Genomic DNA, 19,357 nt, shown 5'->3' on the forward strand with positions numbered 1-19,357 from the left:
GATCCAGTTTTCCTAGAGGAACAAATTATTCTGTGGCTGAAGCCAAAAACCTGATGTAAAAACAATACAATATTACCAGTATTTTAGACTGAGGCATGCCGCTCGAGCTACCACAGTGGATGAGGGTGAATACCTCTAAGGTTCTGGATTGGTGTCCACAGAAGGAGTTATCTTCCCAATCTACAAACAACAGTGTTCAGTGATGAAAGGAGGTTCTGCCTTGGTACTAATGATGGCCACATTAGAGTTTGCAGCGGGCTGTAGAGCACCTACTGCCATCATGCATAGTGTGGAGACAAAAGGCCCAACACCAGGTGCCATTGTGCCAGACACATTAGCCAAGTGGCCGTTCCAGTTTGGTACGTCCAGGACATTGTGGAACCAGTTCTTCTTCCTTTCTTGAGTGAGGAGATGTGGTGTTCCAACAAGATAAGACCTGTCCACACACTGACCGCACTACACAATGTGACCTTCAGGGTATCCAGTAGCTTCCCTGGCCAGCAAGATCACCAGATCTCTCCCCCATTAAGAATGTCTGGGACTGGATAGGCTAACAGATTTCCCATACACAGCAGCCAACAACCACCTTGCGCACTACACAATATGACCTTCAGGGTATCCAGTAGCTTCCCTGGCCAGCTCAATCACCAGATCTCTCCCCCCATTAAGAATGTCTGGGACTGGATAGGCTAACAGATCTCCCGTACACAGCAGCCAACAACCACCTTGGCTCAATTATGGATCTAAGTTGGAAGAGCTTATAATGACATACCACAGGAGGAGATCTAGCATACAGTGGCGGAAATAATTATTTGACCCCTCACTGATTTTGTAAGTTTGTCCAATGACAAAGAAATGAAAAGTCTCAGAACAGTATCATTTCAATGGTAGGTTTATTGTAACAGTGGCAGATAGCACATCAAAAGGAAAATCGAAAAAATAACTTTAAATAAAAGATAGCAACTGATTTGCATTTCATTGAGTGAAATAAGTATTTGAACCCTCTAACAAAAAAAGACTTAATACTTGGTGGAAAAACCCTTGTTTGCAAGCACAGAGGTCAAACGTTTCTTGTAATTGATGACCAAGTTTGCGCACATTTTAGGAGGAATGTTGGTCCACTCCTCTTTGCAGATCATCTCTAAATCCCTAAGGTTTCGAGGCTGTCTCTGTGCAACTCTGAGCTTGAGCTCCCTCCATAGGTTTTCGATTGGATTAAGGTCCGGAGACTGACTAGGCCACTCCATGACCTTAATGTGCTTCTTCTTGAGCCACTCCTTTGTTGCCTTTGCTGTATGTTTTGGGTCATTGTCGTGCTGGAACACCCATCCACGACCCATTTTCAGTTTCCTGGCAGAGGGAAGGAGGTTGTCGCTCAGGATTTCACGATACATGGCTCCGTCCATTTTCCCGTTTATGCGAATAAGTTGTCCTGTGCCCTTAGCAGAAAAACACCCCCAAAGCAAAATGTTTCCACCCCCATGCTTGACGGTGGGGACGGTGTTTTGGGGGTCATAGGCAGCATTTTTCTTCCTCCAAACACAGCGAGTTGAGTTAATGCCAAAGAGCTCTATTTTGGTCTCATCAGACCACAGCACCTTCTCCCAGTCACTCTCTGAATCATTCAGGTGTTCATTGGCAAACTTCAGACGGGCCTGCACATGTGCCTTCCTGAGCAGGGGGACCTTGCGAGCCCTGCAGGATTTTAATCCATTGCGGTGTAATGTGTTTCCAATGGTTTTCTTGGTGACTGTGGTCCCTGCTAATTTGAGGTCATTAACTAACTCCTCCCGTGTAGTTCTAGGATGCTTTTTCACCTTTCTCAGAACCATTGACACCCCACGAGGTGAGATCTTGCGTGGAGCCCCAGAGCGAGGTCGATTGATGGTCATTTTGTGCACCTTCCATTTTCGAACAATCGCACCAACAGTTGTCACCTTCTCTCCCAGCTTCTTGCTAATGGTTTTGTAGCCCATTCCAGCCTTGTGCAGGTCTACAATTTTGTCTCTGACATCCTTGGACAGCTCTTTGGTCTTTCCCATGTTGGAGAGTTTGGAGTCTGCTTGATTGATTGATTCTGTGGACAGGTGTCTTTTATACAGGTGACTAGTTAAGACAGGTGTCCTTAATGAGGGTGACTAATTGAGTAGAAGTGTCTAACCACTCTGTGGGAGCCAGAACTCTTAATGGTTGGTAGGGGTTCAAATACTTATTTCACTCAATGAAATGCAAATCAGTTGCTATCTTTTATTTAAAGTTATTTTTTCGATTTTCCTTTTGATGTGCTATCTGCCACTGTTACAATAAACCTACCATTGAAATGATACTGTTCTGAGACTTTTCATTTCTTTGTCATTGGACAAACTTACAAAATCAGTGAGGGGTCAAATAATTATTTCCGCCACTGTATGTATGACCATCACCATGCCAGAGTGGCAGATTGCATTGCAGCATGGGGAGATGCCACGCAGTATTAATGTGACTCTGCACTGACTGATACCCGGTTGCATGATCTCAAAGGGTGCACCAGCCTAGTTGTGTGATCATTGACCAAGTACTGCTAAAAATTCATACTTCATAAATCTCATGTGTTGGACCCATGGTCATATGTGCCCGCATTGCTGAGTAAAATTATGATGTTCTAATATATGCAAATGAGCTTCTAGGAGCAACAGGGGCGTTTCCATTACACCTAGAGGCTTTGCTCTTTCTGCAACTGCCCCTTCCACTTTGATTGGCCAGGCTGTGAAAATGTCATTACGCCTGGCCCATTCAATCCAAGTGGAGAGGACATGGCAGGGAATTGCAACCATCATTTGCCATGTATAATACCAGATGTACATGTCAATGTTATAATTTGTACATGACATTTGAAAACAACATTCTCATTTCATGTGAAGATGTTCCTGCTATCCCTTCTTTGGGCATCACCCCTTCTGCCCAACAGTCACTTCATGCTATTCCTCTCTGCCCGGTGTCCTGACAATTAGGACATTAAACCTCTTGTCACTTTGCCCCACATGGTAACACCCAGGGCCGTCTTTACCGCGGGGCAAAAGGGGCAGCTGCCCCGGGCCCAGTTGCTCCTGGGTGGCCCAAGGCCTTTGGGGTGTGCGGGCGGCTGTGCTTACTACTATATTTTGTTGCCGCCGCCGCACGCCATCTAACAGCACGGAGTCACGGTCCGGACTATAGAAAGAGACTGAGTGAGGAGGGGGCGGAGCCCCCGGCCGCTCTGAGCTCCGCTCTGCTGCCTGGCCTGCCTGGCTCTTTAACAGAGCAGACCAGTGGCTGCTGGAGCGTGACGCAGCTGGCGCACAGGCAGAGAGAAGAAGGAGGCGGAGCGGGCCCGAGCCCCAGCCAGCAGCCACAACAGACACAGTCTGAGCCAGCCAAGCAACCAAGCAAGTTCCACCATACAGAACTTACAGGTATTTGGTAGTACAAAGTACAATTTTGTACAAAGATAACAACTGGATGGATCCCATCTGCCACTGGCCCATGATGCAGTGGGAGAAATGTGCCATGGGGGGCTCATAGAGGACAGGGGGACAGTGTGCGCTTTCCTGCTACTACATCAACCCCCCCTCCCCCCCCCCAAGGATTTTGGGGGCCATTAAGGGTTGGACTTTAACTCCTTGCTGCTGATGTTGAGTGTGCCAGTGCCACCAATCATATTCCCCTCCCCCCAGCACATCAGTTACCTTTAGGAGGGGGGGGGGGGGGAAAGATTGGTGGCTATGTGCACACTCCGCATCATCCAACCCCTAATGCCCCCCAAAATGCCCGGTTGGGGGGGGGTGGTATGACAGGCAGGGGGGGCGATGTGTATGTGGGCCCTTGCCCTGCACTCGCTCAGCTGTGCTCGCATACATATCGTGCCCTGTGTCCACTGTCCTGTTCCCACTCTGCTAAAGCCTGGCATAGCCCAGCTATGCCCTGCTTTACCAAAGAAGACAGGCAGGAGCCGTGTGGTGATCATATTTATTGTATGTATGTGTGTGTGTGTGTGTGTGTGTGTGTGTGTGTGTCTGTCCGTCTGTCTGTCCGTCCCTGTGTGTGTGTGTCTGTCCCTGTGTGTGTGTGTGTGTCTCTCCCTGTGTGTATCACCATGCCCACAGTGTTCCTATGTCTTGACGCAGCTGCTTCAGAACGTTCTGTGCGGGGCAAGAAGAAGAAGATGGAAGAGGAGGCAGCGCCAGCATGGAGTCCGTGCGATAGACACAGGGAGGCACACTAAGAACGAAGGTAACACTTCCACATGATCTACACTAGTGTTATCTGTGGTTTTACATAGGACTGCAGGTAACACTACCACAAGGTGAGCTCGCACAGGGCGCCTGAACACCTAAGGTGCTAAGATTTTTGCTTTTTTTAGGGTGTGGGAAGGCAGGATCCAGGGGGCCCAAGTAAATTCTTGCCCAGGGTCCAATCAATATTAAAGACGGTCCTGGTAACACCATATCCATTGCTTCACCTCTCTTTCTAGGTTTTACAATTGCTGGTGCAGTACCACATTGTAGATTGTTTGAGGTAATAGCCATTTCTCTCAAGCATAAACTATGCGGTTTGTAACTATATGAACATGGGTGAAAAGCGACTCTTCTTACCTGAACCGCTTAAGGTGCAGCCGCAAGACCTGAGGTAGTCTGAATATCATAAGCTGTTTCTTTGCCTCACTCAGCACAAGGGGCTTCGGGGAGGATTTCCGCCTTAGTCCTGCAATATGGATACATTTAAATTTCCATTAATACAATAACATATTGATGCCAGATCCAGTAATCTGGGGTTATTTAACTCCTTAACAACAGGTCCTTTATGGTGATTTCTTTTGGCATTGCTGCAGTAGATGTTACTAACAGCTCCTGATCTTGGAGCAGCCTCTTGACTATAACCTCCAATCCCAAAAGTGTACTCCTTTGATCACGGTGACCAAGACATGATCATAAGGGGATTCATTCATTGATTGTTACTGGGTTCCAATGGTTACCCAAATAAATACAGGGAACCCCTTGTGCAATCAGGACCCCAGGGCTGTTTGTCCAGTAAGCCTGCTTTTAGAGCACACTGAGGACATGTTCACACAGCAAGTTTTACTGCAGAATTTTGGGCAGACAGTCATGCCGAAAACCTGCCGCCAACTGCATCCTCTCTGCCTCCCATTAATTTCAATGGGAAGCAGCCCTGAGGACAAACATCTCCCTTCTCGGCGCAGCTGCAGCCATAGGCCGCTACTCCGTGATCCTCAGCACAGTCTCCCATTGAGATGTATAGGAGGCAGAGAGGATGTGGCTGCTGGGGGGGGGGGAGGGGGGGTTTCCACACCAAAATTCCGCTGTAAAACAGTCAGTGTGAACAGTGTTGCCCAAACAACAGCCTCTGTCATATTAACACATACTCCAATGGAAATTCTGGGCAAATAAAAGTACGAATTTCCATTGAAGGGCTGCCTTCCTCATGTTTGCCATGTACTGGTGAGGATTTGGATTCTATCTCCCTGGAGGTCTTTTCTACTATTTTTTTTGTGCTGCTTCAATTATTTTGTATCGGTTATAGTAAAACAATGTATGAAAGTACTAGTGTACATAGGTTCGCCAATACTTTATAAATTTAAAATAGATGTAATAGTAATGAAGTTTAGAGGAGATCTTGCAGACAAAGACATTTTTCTTTCCCCCATTCTTCTCCATCTACCGCTACAGAACGGCTGAGTCAAGGAGCAGGATGTAACACATACTGAACAGGAAGTTCAGGAGAGATGGGGTAGGAACCACACTGACAAATGACAGCAGATCATTCTCATGGCATTGCTATAGGAGACCCTGGTCTCCACAGCCGCTTTATCCCCCACTCCACTGAGATCTATCACCTGCCTCTGTGACTTGCTCATTCCACTCCAGCCATTTACCCACTGAGACAGAGCTCAGCAATGCAGTGTGGTGAAGGACCTGTGTGATGTTACTATGTGGATCGAGCTACTGTTCTGAGAGAGGTTAGTGGTATGCCTCTATAAGTTGTCAAATACTACAAGTGGTAATTCTTTTCTTATAATCATTTCCTGTAATGTTCTCCGACAGACCATAACAACATCCTAAAAATGCTGGGAGTTGTAGTACTCACATAGTATATCCCTCCCATGTAATGGCCAGTTATGCCCCATAATAAACAGTCTGCTCATGTCAGGAGTTGTAGTTTTCTCCTCTTATACCCCTCTGCATGTAATGTCCACTGATGCCCCTGGCATCCATGCACTAGCATCATAGAAGTCTAGGGAGGGGGTAGAAGGCATGGCTTCTGCCTGAGAGAAAACTTACTGCTTTTTCATGGTCTGCAATTGTGATATCTAATGAAACTAGAGAAGACACATGAGGACAGGTTATGTTTTGTTGGTTGTCCACCATTAAATCTACCCAAACCCTTTAAAACAGTCACTGTACTTTCACACAATTTCATTTAATAGATAATGGTGTAACTAGCAAATTTCTAAATCATTTTAAAAATATGCCTGCACCCACCTAAAAAAAGCTGCAAAGACATGGCTACTAGGGGTCTCACTTCCACCTAATTTGCAGTCTGTCCCTAGTAGCAGAGACGCAGAAGACGGCTCACAGGAAAATCGGTGCATGCCAGTTAGCAGAGATCCTGAACCTGATAAAACAACTGCTTCCATCCAGCATTTCAAGTTTATAGGAGCCTCCTGTGTCTGTGTGATTTCTCCCTCATCAGTTCTGTGAACTTTGCAGCTGACGTATGTAGTTTTATGAGAAAAGAGTCAGTAAAACTAGTAATTTATTCATTTACATTTTTGCTCATTCTGGGTTTTGAAGTCAAGGAGGCGGTCCTATCGGTGATGACAGCTCTCTCTATACACAGCCAATCACTGACATAAATTTAGATTAATAGAAATTCAAAGTTTACTGAATCATTTCCTACAAATCTCTTTCAATCTGCTCAGCTCCTCCTGCTGTATAACACGCAGCAGATTATTTAGCATGGTGCCAGGTTCCCTTTAAAACAGGAAAAGACTGTATAGTCACAACTTAATCCCCCACCATTTGCAGCACTAACATTCCTGTGCTCACCTCAGGTCTGTGTTTACAGGGTACAGTGGTGACGTGGTATGGCATGTGACTGCTGCAGCCAATCACACATTTTGGCCTCATATGTATATAAAAATGAGTTTCTGTCTGTCTGTCCCGACGTCTGTTCTTTATGCGCGACCAAACGACTGATCCGATCTTTTTTTTAATAGTATCTGTTTATTAAATTTTCAAAGAGAAAAAAACAAACCTTTCAAGGTATAACAGTACACAATCACATTAGTATAAATAAACTAGTGGTTTCCACTGAGCAAAGTCCATGTCCTTATTCAGAATTAAATGTACAGACAATTTCTGTCCGAAAATAAATTGGTGGTGAAATGCTAAATGTTCCATCCCAGTCACACGGACGCACATTCAAACCAAGCAGTCACTCCCCTATGGGACCAAACAAGGAAATATTACTCAATCAAGGTGTTACTGTTTGTGCATTAATCCAAGGATTTCCATCATGTGACCGCCAGGACCGGAGAGTGCAGGAGCTGTGTGAGGTCTTTCACAGACCTCAATCAGCCTTGCACTGAGGCTGTACAGTGCTGTATTGCGCTGTACAGCCTCTCTGGGTGGTGCATTTCTCCTGTAACTGGGGCTACTATGTCAGCCCCAGTTACAGGAGAGATCAACAGTGAAAAAAAAAATGAAAAAAGTGAAGTAAATGTCCCCCAGAGGTCTTATATGACCTTATGGGGGACGAAAAGTGTAAAATAAAAAATAAAAATAAAAAAAGGTTTCACATGTAAAAAAAATAAATTCCCCAAGTAAGAATTAAAAAAAAAAAAAAAAGTTAAAAATAGAAAAAATTAAATAAAAAAAAAAAGACATATTTGGTATTGCCGCGTCCGTGATCGACCCAGTCCAATAAACACCATAAAAAAAAATATATATATATATATATATATATATATATATATATATATATAAATAATTGTCAAAAAAAAGCCATTTTTGTCACCTTACATCACAAAAAGTGCAACACCAAGTGATCGAAAAGGCGTATGTCCGACAAAATGGTACCAATAAAACCATCCTCATCCCGCAAAAAATGAGCCCCTACATAAGAAAATCTCTCAAAAAATGTAAAAAAAACTATAGCTCTCAGAACATGGACACATTAAAACATAATTTTTTTGTTTCAAAAATGCTATTATTGTGTAAAACTTTAATAAATAAGAAAAAGTATACATATTAGGTATCGCCACGTCAGTAACAATCTGCTCTATAAAAATGTCACTTGACTGAACCCTTCAGGTGAACGCTCTAAAAATAAATAAATAAAAACTGTGCTAAAACAACCAATTTTTTGGTCACCTTGCCCCATAAAGTGTTATAATGAATGATCAAAAAATCATATGTACCCAAAAATAGTACCAATAAAACTGGCACCTTATCCTCTAGTTTCCAAAATGGAATCACTTCTTGGGAGTTTCTACTGTAAGGGTGCATCAGGGGGGCTTCAAATGGGACATGGCATCTAAAAACCATGTGGAGTTCCTTTTCTTCTGCGCCCTGCGGTGTGCCCATACAGCAGTTTATTTCTGTAAACCGCAGAATCTGGGTAATAAATATTGAGTTTTGTTTGGCTGTTAACCATCGATGTGTTAAAGAAAAAATTGGATTAAAATGGAAAATCTGCCAAAAAAGTGAAATTTAAAAATTTGATCTCCATTTTCCTTTAATTCTTGTGGAACGCCTAAAGGGTTAACAAAGTTTGTAAAATCGGTTTTAAGTAACTTGAGGGGTGTCGTTTCTACAATGGGGTCATTTATGGGGGTATCAACTATGTAGGCCCCACAAAGTGACTTCAGACCTGAACTGGTCCTTAAAAAGGTGGGTTTTGGCAATTTTCTTAAATTTTAAGAATTGCTTCTAAACTTCTAAGCCTTCTAACGTCCTAAAAAAACTAAATTACATTTCCAAAATGATGCCAACATAAAAGTAGACATATGGGGAATGTTAAGTAATAAATATTTTATGAGGTATCACTTTCTGTTTTTAAAAGCAGAGAAATTGAAATTTAGAAAATTGCGAATTTTTCAAAATTTTTCAAAATTTGGGATTTTTTCATAAATAAAAGGTGAAATATATTGACTCAAATTTATGACAATCATGAAGTACAATGTGTCACGAGAAAACAATCTCTGAATGACTTGGATAAGTAAAGGCGTTCCAAAGTTATTACCACATAAAGTGAGATATGTCAGTTTTGCAAAATTAGGCCTGGTCAGGAAGGGGGCTAATGGCCCAGATGGGAAGTGGTTAAACCAGAATGCCATCGTCGCAGCCATAGTGGGGGTAAAGTGACATGCTGCATAGGTTCCTTTCCTATATACTAAGTTTGTAAGAGCTCCATATGACCCCACTAGAGCAGCTTCCAACACTACCGCTGGGTTGCTTGTATCTGCTCTGATCCACCATGCCACATAACTCAGCTGTACCACCTCATAATAAAAAGAGATTTGGCAGCGCCAAGCCCCCTCGCCCATATGGCGCCTGAAGGGTTTCTCTCGCTATCCTAGGACACCTTTTGTGCCACAGAAAAGGAGTAAACATCCTATCCATAAGAACAAAATGTCTCTTTGGCAGTGCCAATGGTGTCGCCCTATATAGATATAACATTTTTGGCAGAAGGATCATTTTATGATATTAACACAACCAATCAGGGTCAGTGGTAGGTTTTCCCATGCCTCAATTCTCCTAGTGATATATGTCATTGTAGGGACTACGTTTAGCTGGTAGAACTTTGTAGCTTCTCTATGTATAACAATTCCCACGTGAACTGTTCTACTACTTGGGAGCTTGGACTGCAATGAAATATGAATGGCAACAAAGTCATCTATCAAGCAGAGGCTCGACTTAGCCCAATTTACCCGTAAACCAGAAAATTTTCCAAATTTATCCACAGTATCTAAGAGGGCATTCAGAGAGCTACCTGGGTTTTCTAAATATAACAGCATGTCATCCGCATAAAGGAAAAGTTTCTCAGTTATTCCCGCCACCTCCCAACCTTCTATCATAGCGGAGTTGGACGAAATAAGTAGTGACAAAGGCTCAATTATCAGTGCATAAAGTAGGGGGGGGGGGGGGGGGGGGGGGGGGGAAGAGGGCAACCCTGCCTGGTGGCCCTTCCAAGGGGAAAGGGATCAGAGACATACCCATTTACCTTGACCCTAGCTGTTGGACTTTTATAAAAGTATTTGCAACCATTGGATGAAGCTCTGCGGGAAACACGTTTGTTTAAGTGTAGCCCACATAAAGTCCCACTCCACGTCAAACGCTTTATCATTGTCTAATGATGCCAGGACTCATGTCCCTGTTGTCATGTTTGACCTGAAGATTAGTATATAGGACTCTCAAGTTTATATCCGTGGTTCTCCCTGGCATAAACCCTGACTGGTCCACTCCCACTACTGAGAGGATCACCTCCCTCAGTCTCAGTGCCAGTACCTTCGCTAAAATGTTAGCGACTAGGTCCAGGAGTGAGATAGGCCTGTAAGAGCTACACTGATCCAGTCTCCCCGGCTTGTGTATCACCACAATAGTAGCCTCGTAGAAGGAAGGGCGTAAAGCGCCTTGTTCAAAATCATGGTCAAAAAGCTTCTGAAGTCTGCCGCTGTGTACCTTTAAATGGAGTTTATACTATTCAGCCGGGAAGCCATCCGGACCAGGAGCTTTCCTTGCTGTCAGGGATTTGATAGCTAGTTCAATCTCCATATCTGTGATTCACCAAGGCCTCTCCATCCTCCTGTGCAAGAGTGGGGATTGGAATTCTAGCTAGAAAGTCAGTTATATCTGTTGTAGTATAAGTAGTTTTAGAGGCATATAAGGAAGAGTAATAGGAGGCAAATTGACGACACACATCTCGGGGCACAATCACAAGTTCATCTTGGTCAGACATAACACCTGCGACCACTGTTTGGGGGGTTTCCGAGCGAGCTAGATACGCCAGAGCCCTACCATTCTTATCCCCATCAGAAAAAATTGTCTGCTTCTGGGCTAAGTTTCTTCTGAGTATAATCTGTGAGGTGTAAACAGAACAGACGCTGCGCCTCCAGCCAGCTCCCTCGCTTTTCGCTACTCGGATCTTTTAGAAATTCTTGCTCTTTATTGGAGACCTCTACCTCCAACTTAGTCCGCGTTATGTGCAATTCTTTCCTGTGTGTCACTATTGCATGGATTAAAGCTCCCCTCATCACAGATTTGAAAGCATCCCATTTCACCAAAGGGTCTAAAGACCCTTCATTCTCTGTCCAGAATTGTGTCATGTTCTCGTAGCTGCTGCTCGCCACCGGGAGAACATCTAGCCATATCGGGTTTAGACGCCACCATATAGTGTGTGTGGGGGTGGGGGGCAATGGCTGCGATAGAATCAAGAGAAGGGGAGCATGATCTGAGATACCTCTAGGTAAATAATCACTGGTTCTAATATAGGGTAATAAATCTCTGGTGACAAAAGCTAAATCCATGCGAGACATAGATCCAGTGGAGGCAGAGTAGCATGAGAATTGTGTAAGAGTGGGATTAAGTTGTCTCCAAGCCTGTATAAGCCCATGTGCCTCTGCCTAATATGAGAGAGATTTATTGTGTGAAGCCTGAGGATGTAGCCTCTCTCTAATTGTATCCAAGTTGGCATTATAATCACCCATAATAATAAGGGGGGTTGCTACAAACATCGCCACTACTCATAATGAGTTCTAAGATTTCTCTACTGAAAGGGGGTGGCACATATAAACCTATAATCAGATATTGCATAGTTGGAGTACACCGCATGATAGATAGACCCCACCCATGGGCGTTTAAGAGCCAAAACGTGCTGACCTCATAAGTGCGTTTTCTGTAGTATTACTATATCAGGGCTGTACCCTTTCAAGTAATTGAAGACTAGTGAACGTTTGACCTGGTCATTAAGAACCCTGATATTCCAAGATATCAATTTAACTGACGCCATACAGCCACCATATAAATGTAGCTGCATCCTTAGGTCCTGTGGAGGAGCAAACATTCATACCCATGCATACCGACACAGAAAAGCACAAACCCAAACCCCCCACTCATCCACCCCGCCCAATCCGTCCCAACATGGTTGAGCCGGAGACCCTTAACTTGAAACACTAGGGCAGGCATGGCCAACCTGCGGCTCCCCAGCTGTTGTAAAACTACAACTACCACCATGCCCTGCTGTAGGCTGATAGCTGTAGACTGTCAGCGCATGCTGGGAGTTGTAGTTTTGCAACAGCTGGAGAGCCTCAGGTTGGCCATCCCTGCACTAGGGTGTTTCCTATCCCTTGCTAACTGGGCGCGTGCTCACTTCACACACACACACACACACACACACACACACACACACACACCTCACATAAACCATAAGAAGAAAAGAGAGGAACAGAAAAGAAAACTTCTCATCAACCAGTGCTTCTCATAAAAAGTGTCATCACCCAGCAACCCATGTATGTATGTTGCTCCAATCAGGAGCTCAAAACATCTACTCAGCGACGAGGTCTCACATCTGGACGCCTGTCAATCCAATCTGCGGCTGCCTCCGGGGTTTCAAAGAAGCAGACAGTCTCACCATCTTGCACTCTGAGCCGGAAGGGTATAACATGACATACTTTATATTTTGCTTCCGCAAACAAGCCCGGATGTCATTAAACTGCCTCCTCCGAAGTGAAGTCCGGATAGAACGATAACCGCACATTTTCATAGGTAATATTGCCTTTCTTTCGGGCTGTCAGCAGGATAGCGTCTATCTCTATAAAGGAGAACCTTCATAATAAATGGTCTGGCAGGGGCAGCTAGATAGGACAATAGGTTGCAGAACGTCTCTGATCAGTTGTTCCGCAAAGATTTCTGGGTTGGACCCTTCAGCTCTTTCTGGCAGTCCCAAAATACGGATATTATTTCTTCTATTTCTGTTTTCGGCATCATCAGCCCTAGCTTGTAACATCTTAACTTGTTGCTGCAGTTGTCTAGTATCGTTCTCTCCTATCCGGGCCGTATCTTCTACATAACTTAATGTGCGTTCCACCTCTGTGGTTCTTTCACGTATTTTGTCAAACTCATGTCGCAGACAGCAAAGATCAGACTGAACATGGTCGATTTTCGCTATTGCCTTCATAATTTGGGAGGTCTCCGTTGATGTGACCACAGGACCAGACTCTCCATCTCCCTGCTCAGTCTGACTCATGGTGTCCATATATATTTTTATAGCAGGAGGAGCAACAGTAGCAGCGTTTTTGCGGCCCATATGACTCAGAGCTGCTTGTTTAGTGAAATATGAGCAAATGTGACTTTTGCAGTACAAGAAGTGACTTATAAGGTAACTTTCAGATTGTGAACAAGGGAGGATGGATTATCAAACTGCCATAGGTAGTAGAGAAATAGGAAAAATGTAGCAGAGGTAGTAGAGAGATCACTCTGACTGTTACTGCCTTGGCTCTTCAGGGGTTAATATTCCACACAGATAGTGAGAAACTTCTCAGTTATAAATCAGAGTGAGGACTCTGCTTTACTAAAAGAACAGTGTGGCTCTTCTCTGAGCTAAGGAGGCTGAAGCTTAACCTAACCAAAGGGTCACAGCAGGAGCTCTCCTCTCTTATGTGTCTCCGCTCCTCTGCCGACCAGACGCGCAGCTTCTATTAGGGATCGACCGATATAGATTTTTTAGGGCCGATACCGATAATTTATACGGATATTCTGTGAAATTTCATTTTTGGAAAAAAAAAAATACTACACACATCTGCTGAAAATGAATATTTTTATTGTTAATGTGTATTTTTTTTTTTGTAAATCTTTCTTTTTTATTTATACTTAACATTTTGGTGTTTATTTTTTACTAACTTTTAACCCCCTTAGGGACTAGAACCCTTGTCCTATTCACCCTGATAGATCTCTATCAGGGTGAATAGGATCTCACACTGTCCCTGCTGCTATGTGCTTTGTGCACACAGCAGCATGGAGCTTACCATAGCAGCTAGGGCTTCAATAGCGTTCTGGCTGCCATGGTAACCGATCGGAGCCCCAGGCTTACACTGCTGGGGCTCCGATCGAAGGAGAAGGGGAGAGGGGACCCTGTGGCCACTGCCACCAATGATTAAAACTGGGGGGGCTTGGGTGGGGGCGCACTGCGCCACCAATGTTTTTAATACGGGGGTGGGGGGCGCACTGCGCCACCAATGATTAATACTGGGGGGCTTGGGGGGGCCACACTGTGCCACCAATGTAGATAAAGCTCTCATTTATTCATATACAGGAGCCGGGAGCTGGCTGCAGAATCACATAGCCGGCTCCCGACCTCTATGAGCGGTAGCTGTGATCCGCGGCACCTAAGGGGTTAACTACCGCGGATCGCAGCTACCGATCATAGAGGTCGGGAGCCGGCTATGTGATTCTGCAGCCAGCTCCCGCCTCCTGTTCAATTTGAATGAATGAGTAAGTCAACATCATTGGTGGCGCAGTGGCCACAGCCCCTCCCCTCCTCTTGTCTTCTCTCCTCTCATTGGCGGCAGCGGCATCACAGGGGGAGGGTGACACTGCTTCCTTCTCCCCTGTGCTGCTGAGGGAACACGGAGAGCGCTGAGAGCAGCGCGATTTGTGCTCCCCATACGTTATCGGAATATCAGCAAAAGATGCTGATACCGATAACTGTCAAAATCCTGAATATCGGCCGATAATATCGGTAAAACCGATAATCGGTCGATCCCTAGCTTCTATTAATCAAGATGGCGTCTGCCACGTGTTTCAGCCTCTGCCTCCGCCTTCTCCACTCCTCTGCCGACCACACCAGACCCGGACTGGGTTCTTGGAGGTACCCCTTTCTGGGTGCTCTCGGTAAATACCTTTGCGTGCTCCTTGATCTCTGTCCTGCAGCGTTTCCAGCCGTGTCACTTCTCCCCTCCACTGCACCCTCTCCAAGGCAGAGGTCCGCGCTTCACAATGCTGCACTGATCACACCGCGCTTTCCTGGTGTCTTGGAGTCCAAACACTTCAGATGTAAGGATCCAGTTAGATAGGTAGGGATGGTTACTGGGTTTAGCAGGAGTTTTCCAGGATTTTTACAGAGCTCTGTACTAACTCGACCTCACACCATGCGAGCTAGGCCACGCCCCCAACTGATCCGATCTTCACCAAATTTGGCACACAGGTACATCAGGTGTCCTGGAAGGTTTTAGACTGGGTCTGAGCTCTCTAGGATGTACTGTTCCTGAGATATTCCCGAAAAATGACCTGCATTAGCAAATACAAGCCTTTCTCTTCATATCCCAACTGCCATACACACGGTCACATGTCCCTTATCCGCCAATAGAAGCTCTCAGGCCCTTAGTCTCCACATACACACATTTTTACTCCAGGTTTCCATAACAACCCAGCCATTTTTCTTCATTGTTGTAGGTCAGCTTTAAGCTAGGGCTACAGGACGACAATAAGTCGCATGACACACAGGGCACAACTACGCTGCTACATGAATCCATCTTGGATGGAATTTTTGTGACTGTTGTGTCACAATCGCAGCATGTAAAAATTGTGGAGACAAAATGTTGCGTGACACATGTCGTCGTGTAGCCCTAGCATTAAAGGGGCGGGCACTGCGGAGGTCACCGTTAAGGGGGCAGGGGACACTATTAAAGGGGCAACTGCTGTGGAGGTCACGGTTAAGGCAGCAGGATACTGTAAGGGTCACTGTCAAGAGAGTAGGGTGCTGTTTAACTTAGTGTTAAAGGGGTGGGCTGCTGTGAAGGTCAAAGTTAAGGGGATGGGCTGCTGTAAAGGTCCCATTTTAAAGTGGTGGGGCACTATGGGAGGGGGCAGTGTTAAGAGGCGTTCACTATAGAGGTTACTGTTAAGGGGCAGAGGCAACTGCTGTGGAGGTCACTATTAAGGCAGCAGGGTACTGTGAGGTCACTGTTAAGGCAGCGGGCCCCTGAGGAGGTCACTGTCAAGGGAGTAGGGGGCTGTGAAACTCACTGTTAAAGGGGCAGGCTGCTGTGAAGGTCCCATTTTAAAAAGGCCGGGCACTGTGGGAGGGGGGCGGGGGGACTGTGGTGTTCACTGTTAAAGGGCGGGGTGCTGTAGAGGTCACTGTTATGGGGGATACATTAAATGAAATAGATGAAATATATATCAGTGCGAAGATGGGACCTTCTGCTAGTATATAATATATATCTATAAAAAGTTTCTGTCTGTCCAGACATCTGTTCTTTATGTGCGACCAAACGACTGAACCGATCTTTAACAAATTTGGCACAGGTACACCAGGGGTCCGGGTAGGTTTTAGACTGGGTCTCATGTCTCTAGGATGTACCGTTCCTAAAATATTCCCCCAAAATCACCTGCATTAGCCAATACAAGCCTGCAAGTCTATCTGCCATACACAGGGTCACATGTCCCTTATCAGCCAATAGAAGCTCGCAGGCTCTTAGTCTACACATACATACAATTTTACTTCAGGTTTCCATAACAACCCAGCCATTTTTCTTCACTGCTGTAGGTCAGCTTTAGGCTAGGGCTACGCAACGACATGTGTTGCTTGACAATATGTCTCACGACACATAGGGCACAACTACAATGCAACATTGGTGTCGCACGCCAATTTTTATAATGATAGTCTATGGTGTTGCACTGCGACATGCTGCGACTGTGATGCGACAGTCACAGAAAAATCCATCTTGGATGGATTTATTGCGAGTGTCGTGTCGCAGTATGTCTCAGTGCGACACCATAGCCCATCATTATAAAAAAACACGAGCGTTACAGATTCTTTCAGGATGCGTTCAGTGAAACTTGCACAATTTCACAAGTTCAGCAAGATTTCTCTGCAACTGTGTTCAGCGTTTCAGATTTTTCCGCACGGGTGCAATTAGTTTTGATGTATTATTCATATGCGTGGGGAAAAGAAAAAGGAGGAGAATACAAAACATGCTGCGATTCTCAGGCAACACAGAATTGATCCGTGAAAAAAAAAAACAACAACACTCATGTACACAGACCTATTGAAATGAATGGGTCAGGAGTCATTGTGGGTGCTAATGAAGGTGGAAGGGCTCTCTCCCAGCACTCAGACATTTCAGGTCTCTGTTGGGAATTAAAGGGGAACTAAACCCAGAATACAAACAAAAAAAGAACCAACAAAACCTAACAATCTTGTTACGTGTCTGTTATCTGCTCTTGCTTCGTCACAATTGCAGACCATGAAAAATACAACAGAAAAGGAGTGCATTGTTCTCTCAAGCTGCAGTCATATTGTCTCCCTCTTCCCTCTCTGATGCTAGTGCAACTGAGCCAGGAAGTATAAGAGAAGGTTGGATTTAGGGTACTTTTACACTTGCATTGTTGGATTCCGGCAGGCAGTTTCGTAGCCGGAGCCCGGAACTGCCTGCCGAATCCGGCAATCTGTATACAAACGGATACCATTTGTAGACGGATACGGATCCGTCTCACAAATGCATTGCAATACCGGATCCGTCTCTCCCGTTGTCATCTGGAAAAACAGATCCGGTATTTTTTTTCTTCACATTTTTAAAAAGGTCTGCTCATTTGGGGCCGGATCCGGCATTAATGCATTTCAAATGGAAAATAATGCCCGATCCGGCAAGTGTTCCGGGATTTGGGACAGAGAAAATACCGCATGCTGCGGCATTTTCTCTGGTCAAATACCGTAAGAGTGACTGAACTAAAGACATCCTGATGCATACTGAATGGATTGCTCTCCATTCAGAATTCATTAGGATAAAACTGATCATTTTTTTCCGGTATTGAGCCCCTAGGACGGAACTCAATAGCGGAAAAGTTTAACGCAAGTGTGAAAGTACCCTTAGTCTGGATAAGTTTAGTCTACACAGTGAGCGTGGCATTTTGTTATAAGGAATAGTAGTACAAATTAGATTTGGTAACAGTGCCAATACTACCTGCTGTAGTACCAGCCATAGTACAAACAGCTGAATAGCTAATCTGTCCAGTTACACAGTGAATTCCTCCCTTCACAATTGTGCAGCTGTGCCTTAGAAAGCTAGGGAGTATATGAGGTTCCAAACTACATATATACTGTACTATATGCTCACGGTTTTCCTGATAAAATATTTATGACACACGCTGCGAGTCTGATGCGTGGGACTCGCTCGTGTGAAAGGGGCCTTAGTCCTGCTATTTAGTTCCTGAGTTCTGGCAGTTTAGTGAAGGTTCTGTCTGAAGTGTTTGGCCAGACCCTGGCTGTGCAACAATGTTGCTTCTGAGATCTGTAAGGTTGTTCCTGCCTGGTGTGTATGGGTTCCAGAAGTCATTGCCATAGTTGCTTGCTTATTCTGCCTACAGTTGTTAATGTTTGGACTGGTCGCCTCTGTATGTCTGGTTTCCAGTAGTCTTGATCCAAGTCGGAACACGTTCCAAGTCTACATATATGTTTGTCCTGCCCTGTAAATCAGCCGACTTCTCAATCTAGATTCCACCTTTGTGGTGTTTTCCAGTTTGAGGCACAGTGGTTCCACAAAATCCAAAACACATTGAAACATAGAATGTGTCGGCAGATAAGAACCATTTGGCCCATCTAGTCTGCCCAATATACTGAATACTATGAATAGCCCCTGGCCCTATCTTATATGAAGGATGGCCTTATGCCTATCCCATGCATGCTTAAACTTCTTCACTGTATTTGCAGCTACCACTTCTGCAGGAAGGCAATTCCATGCATCCACTACTCTCTCAGTAAAGTAATACTTCCTGATATTACTTTTAAACCTTTGCCCCTCTAATTTAAAACTATGTCCTCTTGTAGCAGTTTTTCTTCTTTTAAATATTCTCTCCGCTTTTACCTTGTTGATTCGCTTTATGTATTTAAAAGTTTCTATCATATCCCCTCTGTCTCATCTTTCTTCCAAGCTATACATGTTAAGGTCCTTTAATCTTTCCTGGTAAGTTTTATCCTGCAATCCATGTACTAGTTTAGTAGCTCTTCTCTGAACTCTCTCCAAAGTATCAATATCCTTCTGGAGATATGGTCTCCAGTACTGCGCACAATACTCCAAATGAGGTCTCACTAGTGCTCTGTAGAGCTGCATGAGCACCTCCCTCTTTCTACTGGTAATGCCTCTCCCTATACACCCAAGCATTCTGCTAGCATTTCCTGCTGCTCTATGACATTGTCTGCCTACCTTTAAGTCTTCTGAAATAATGACCCCTAAATCCCTTTCCTCAGATACTGAGGTTAGGACTGTATCACTGATTTTATATTCTGCTCTTGCGTTTTTACGCCCCAGGTGCATTATCTTGCA

General features: G+C 44.7%; 1 protein-coding gene across 1 annotated transcript in view; it reads right to left on the reverse strand.

The window, feature by feature from the left end:
* Positions 1 to 19,357, reverse strand: part of USP49 (ubiquitin specific peptidase 49) — a 112,027-nt gene that overhangs the window by 12,462 nt on the left and 80,208 nt on the right. Inside the window, exon 4 of the mRNA XM_040424112.1 lies at positions 4,611 to 4,719. Coding sequence (XP_040280046.1) covers positions 4,611 to 4,719 — 109 coding nt within the window. The remainder of the gene's footprint in view (positions 1 to 4,610; positions 4,720 to 19,357) is intronic.

Source organism: Bufo bufo, chromosome 3 (genome assembly GCF_905171765.1).
Source record: "Bufo bufo chromosome 3, aBufBuf1.1, whole genome shotgun sequence".
NCBI lineage: Eukaryota > Metazoa > Chordata > Amphibia > Anura > Bufonidae > Bufo > Bufo bufo.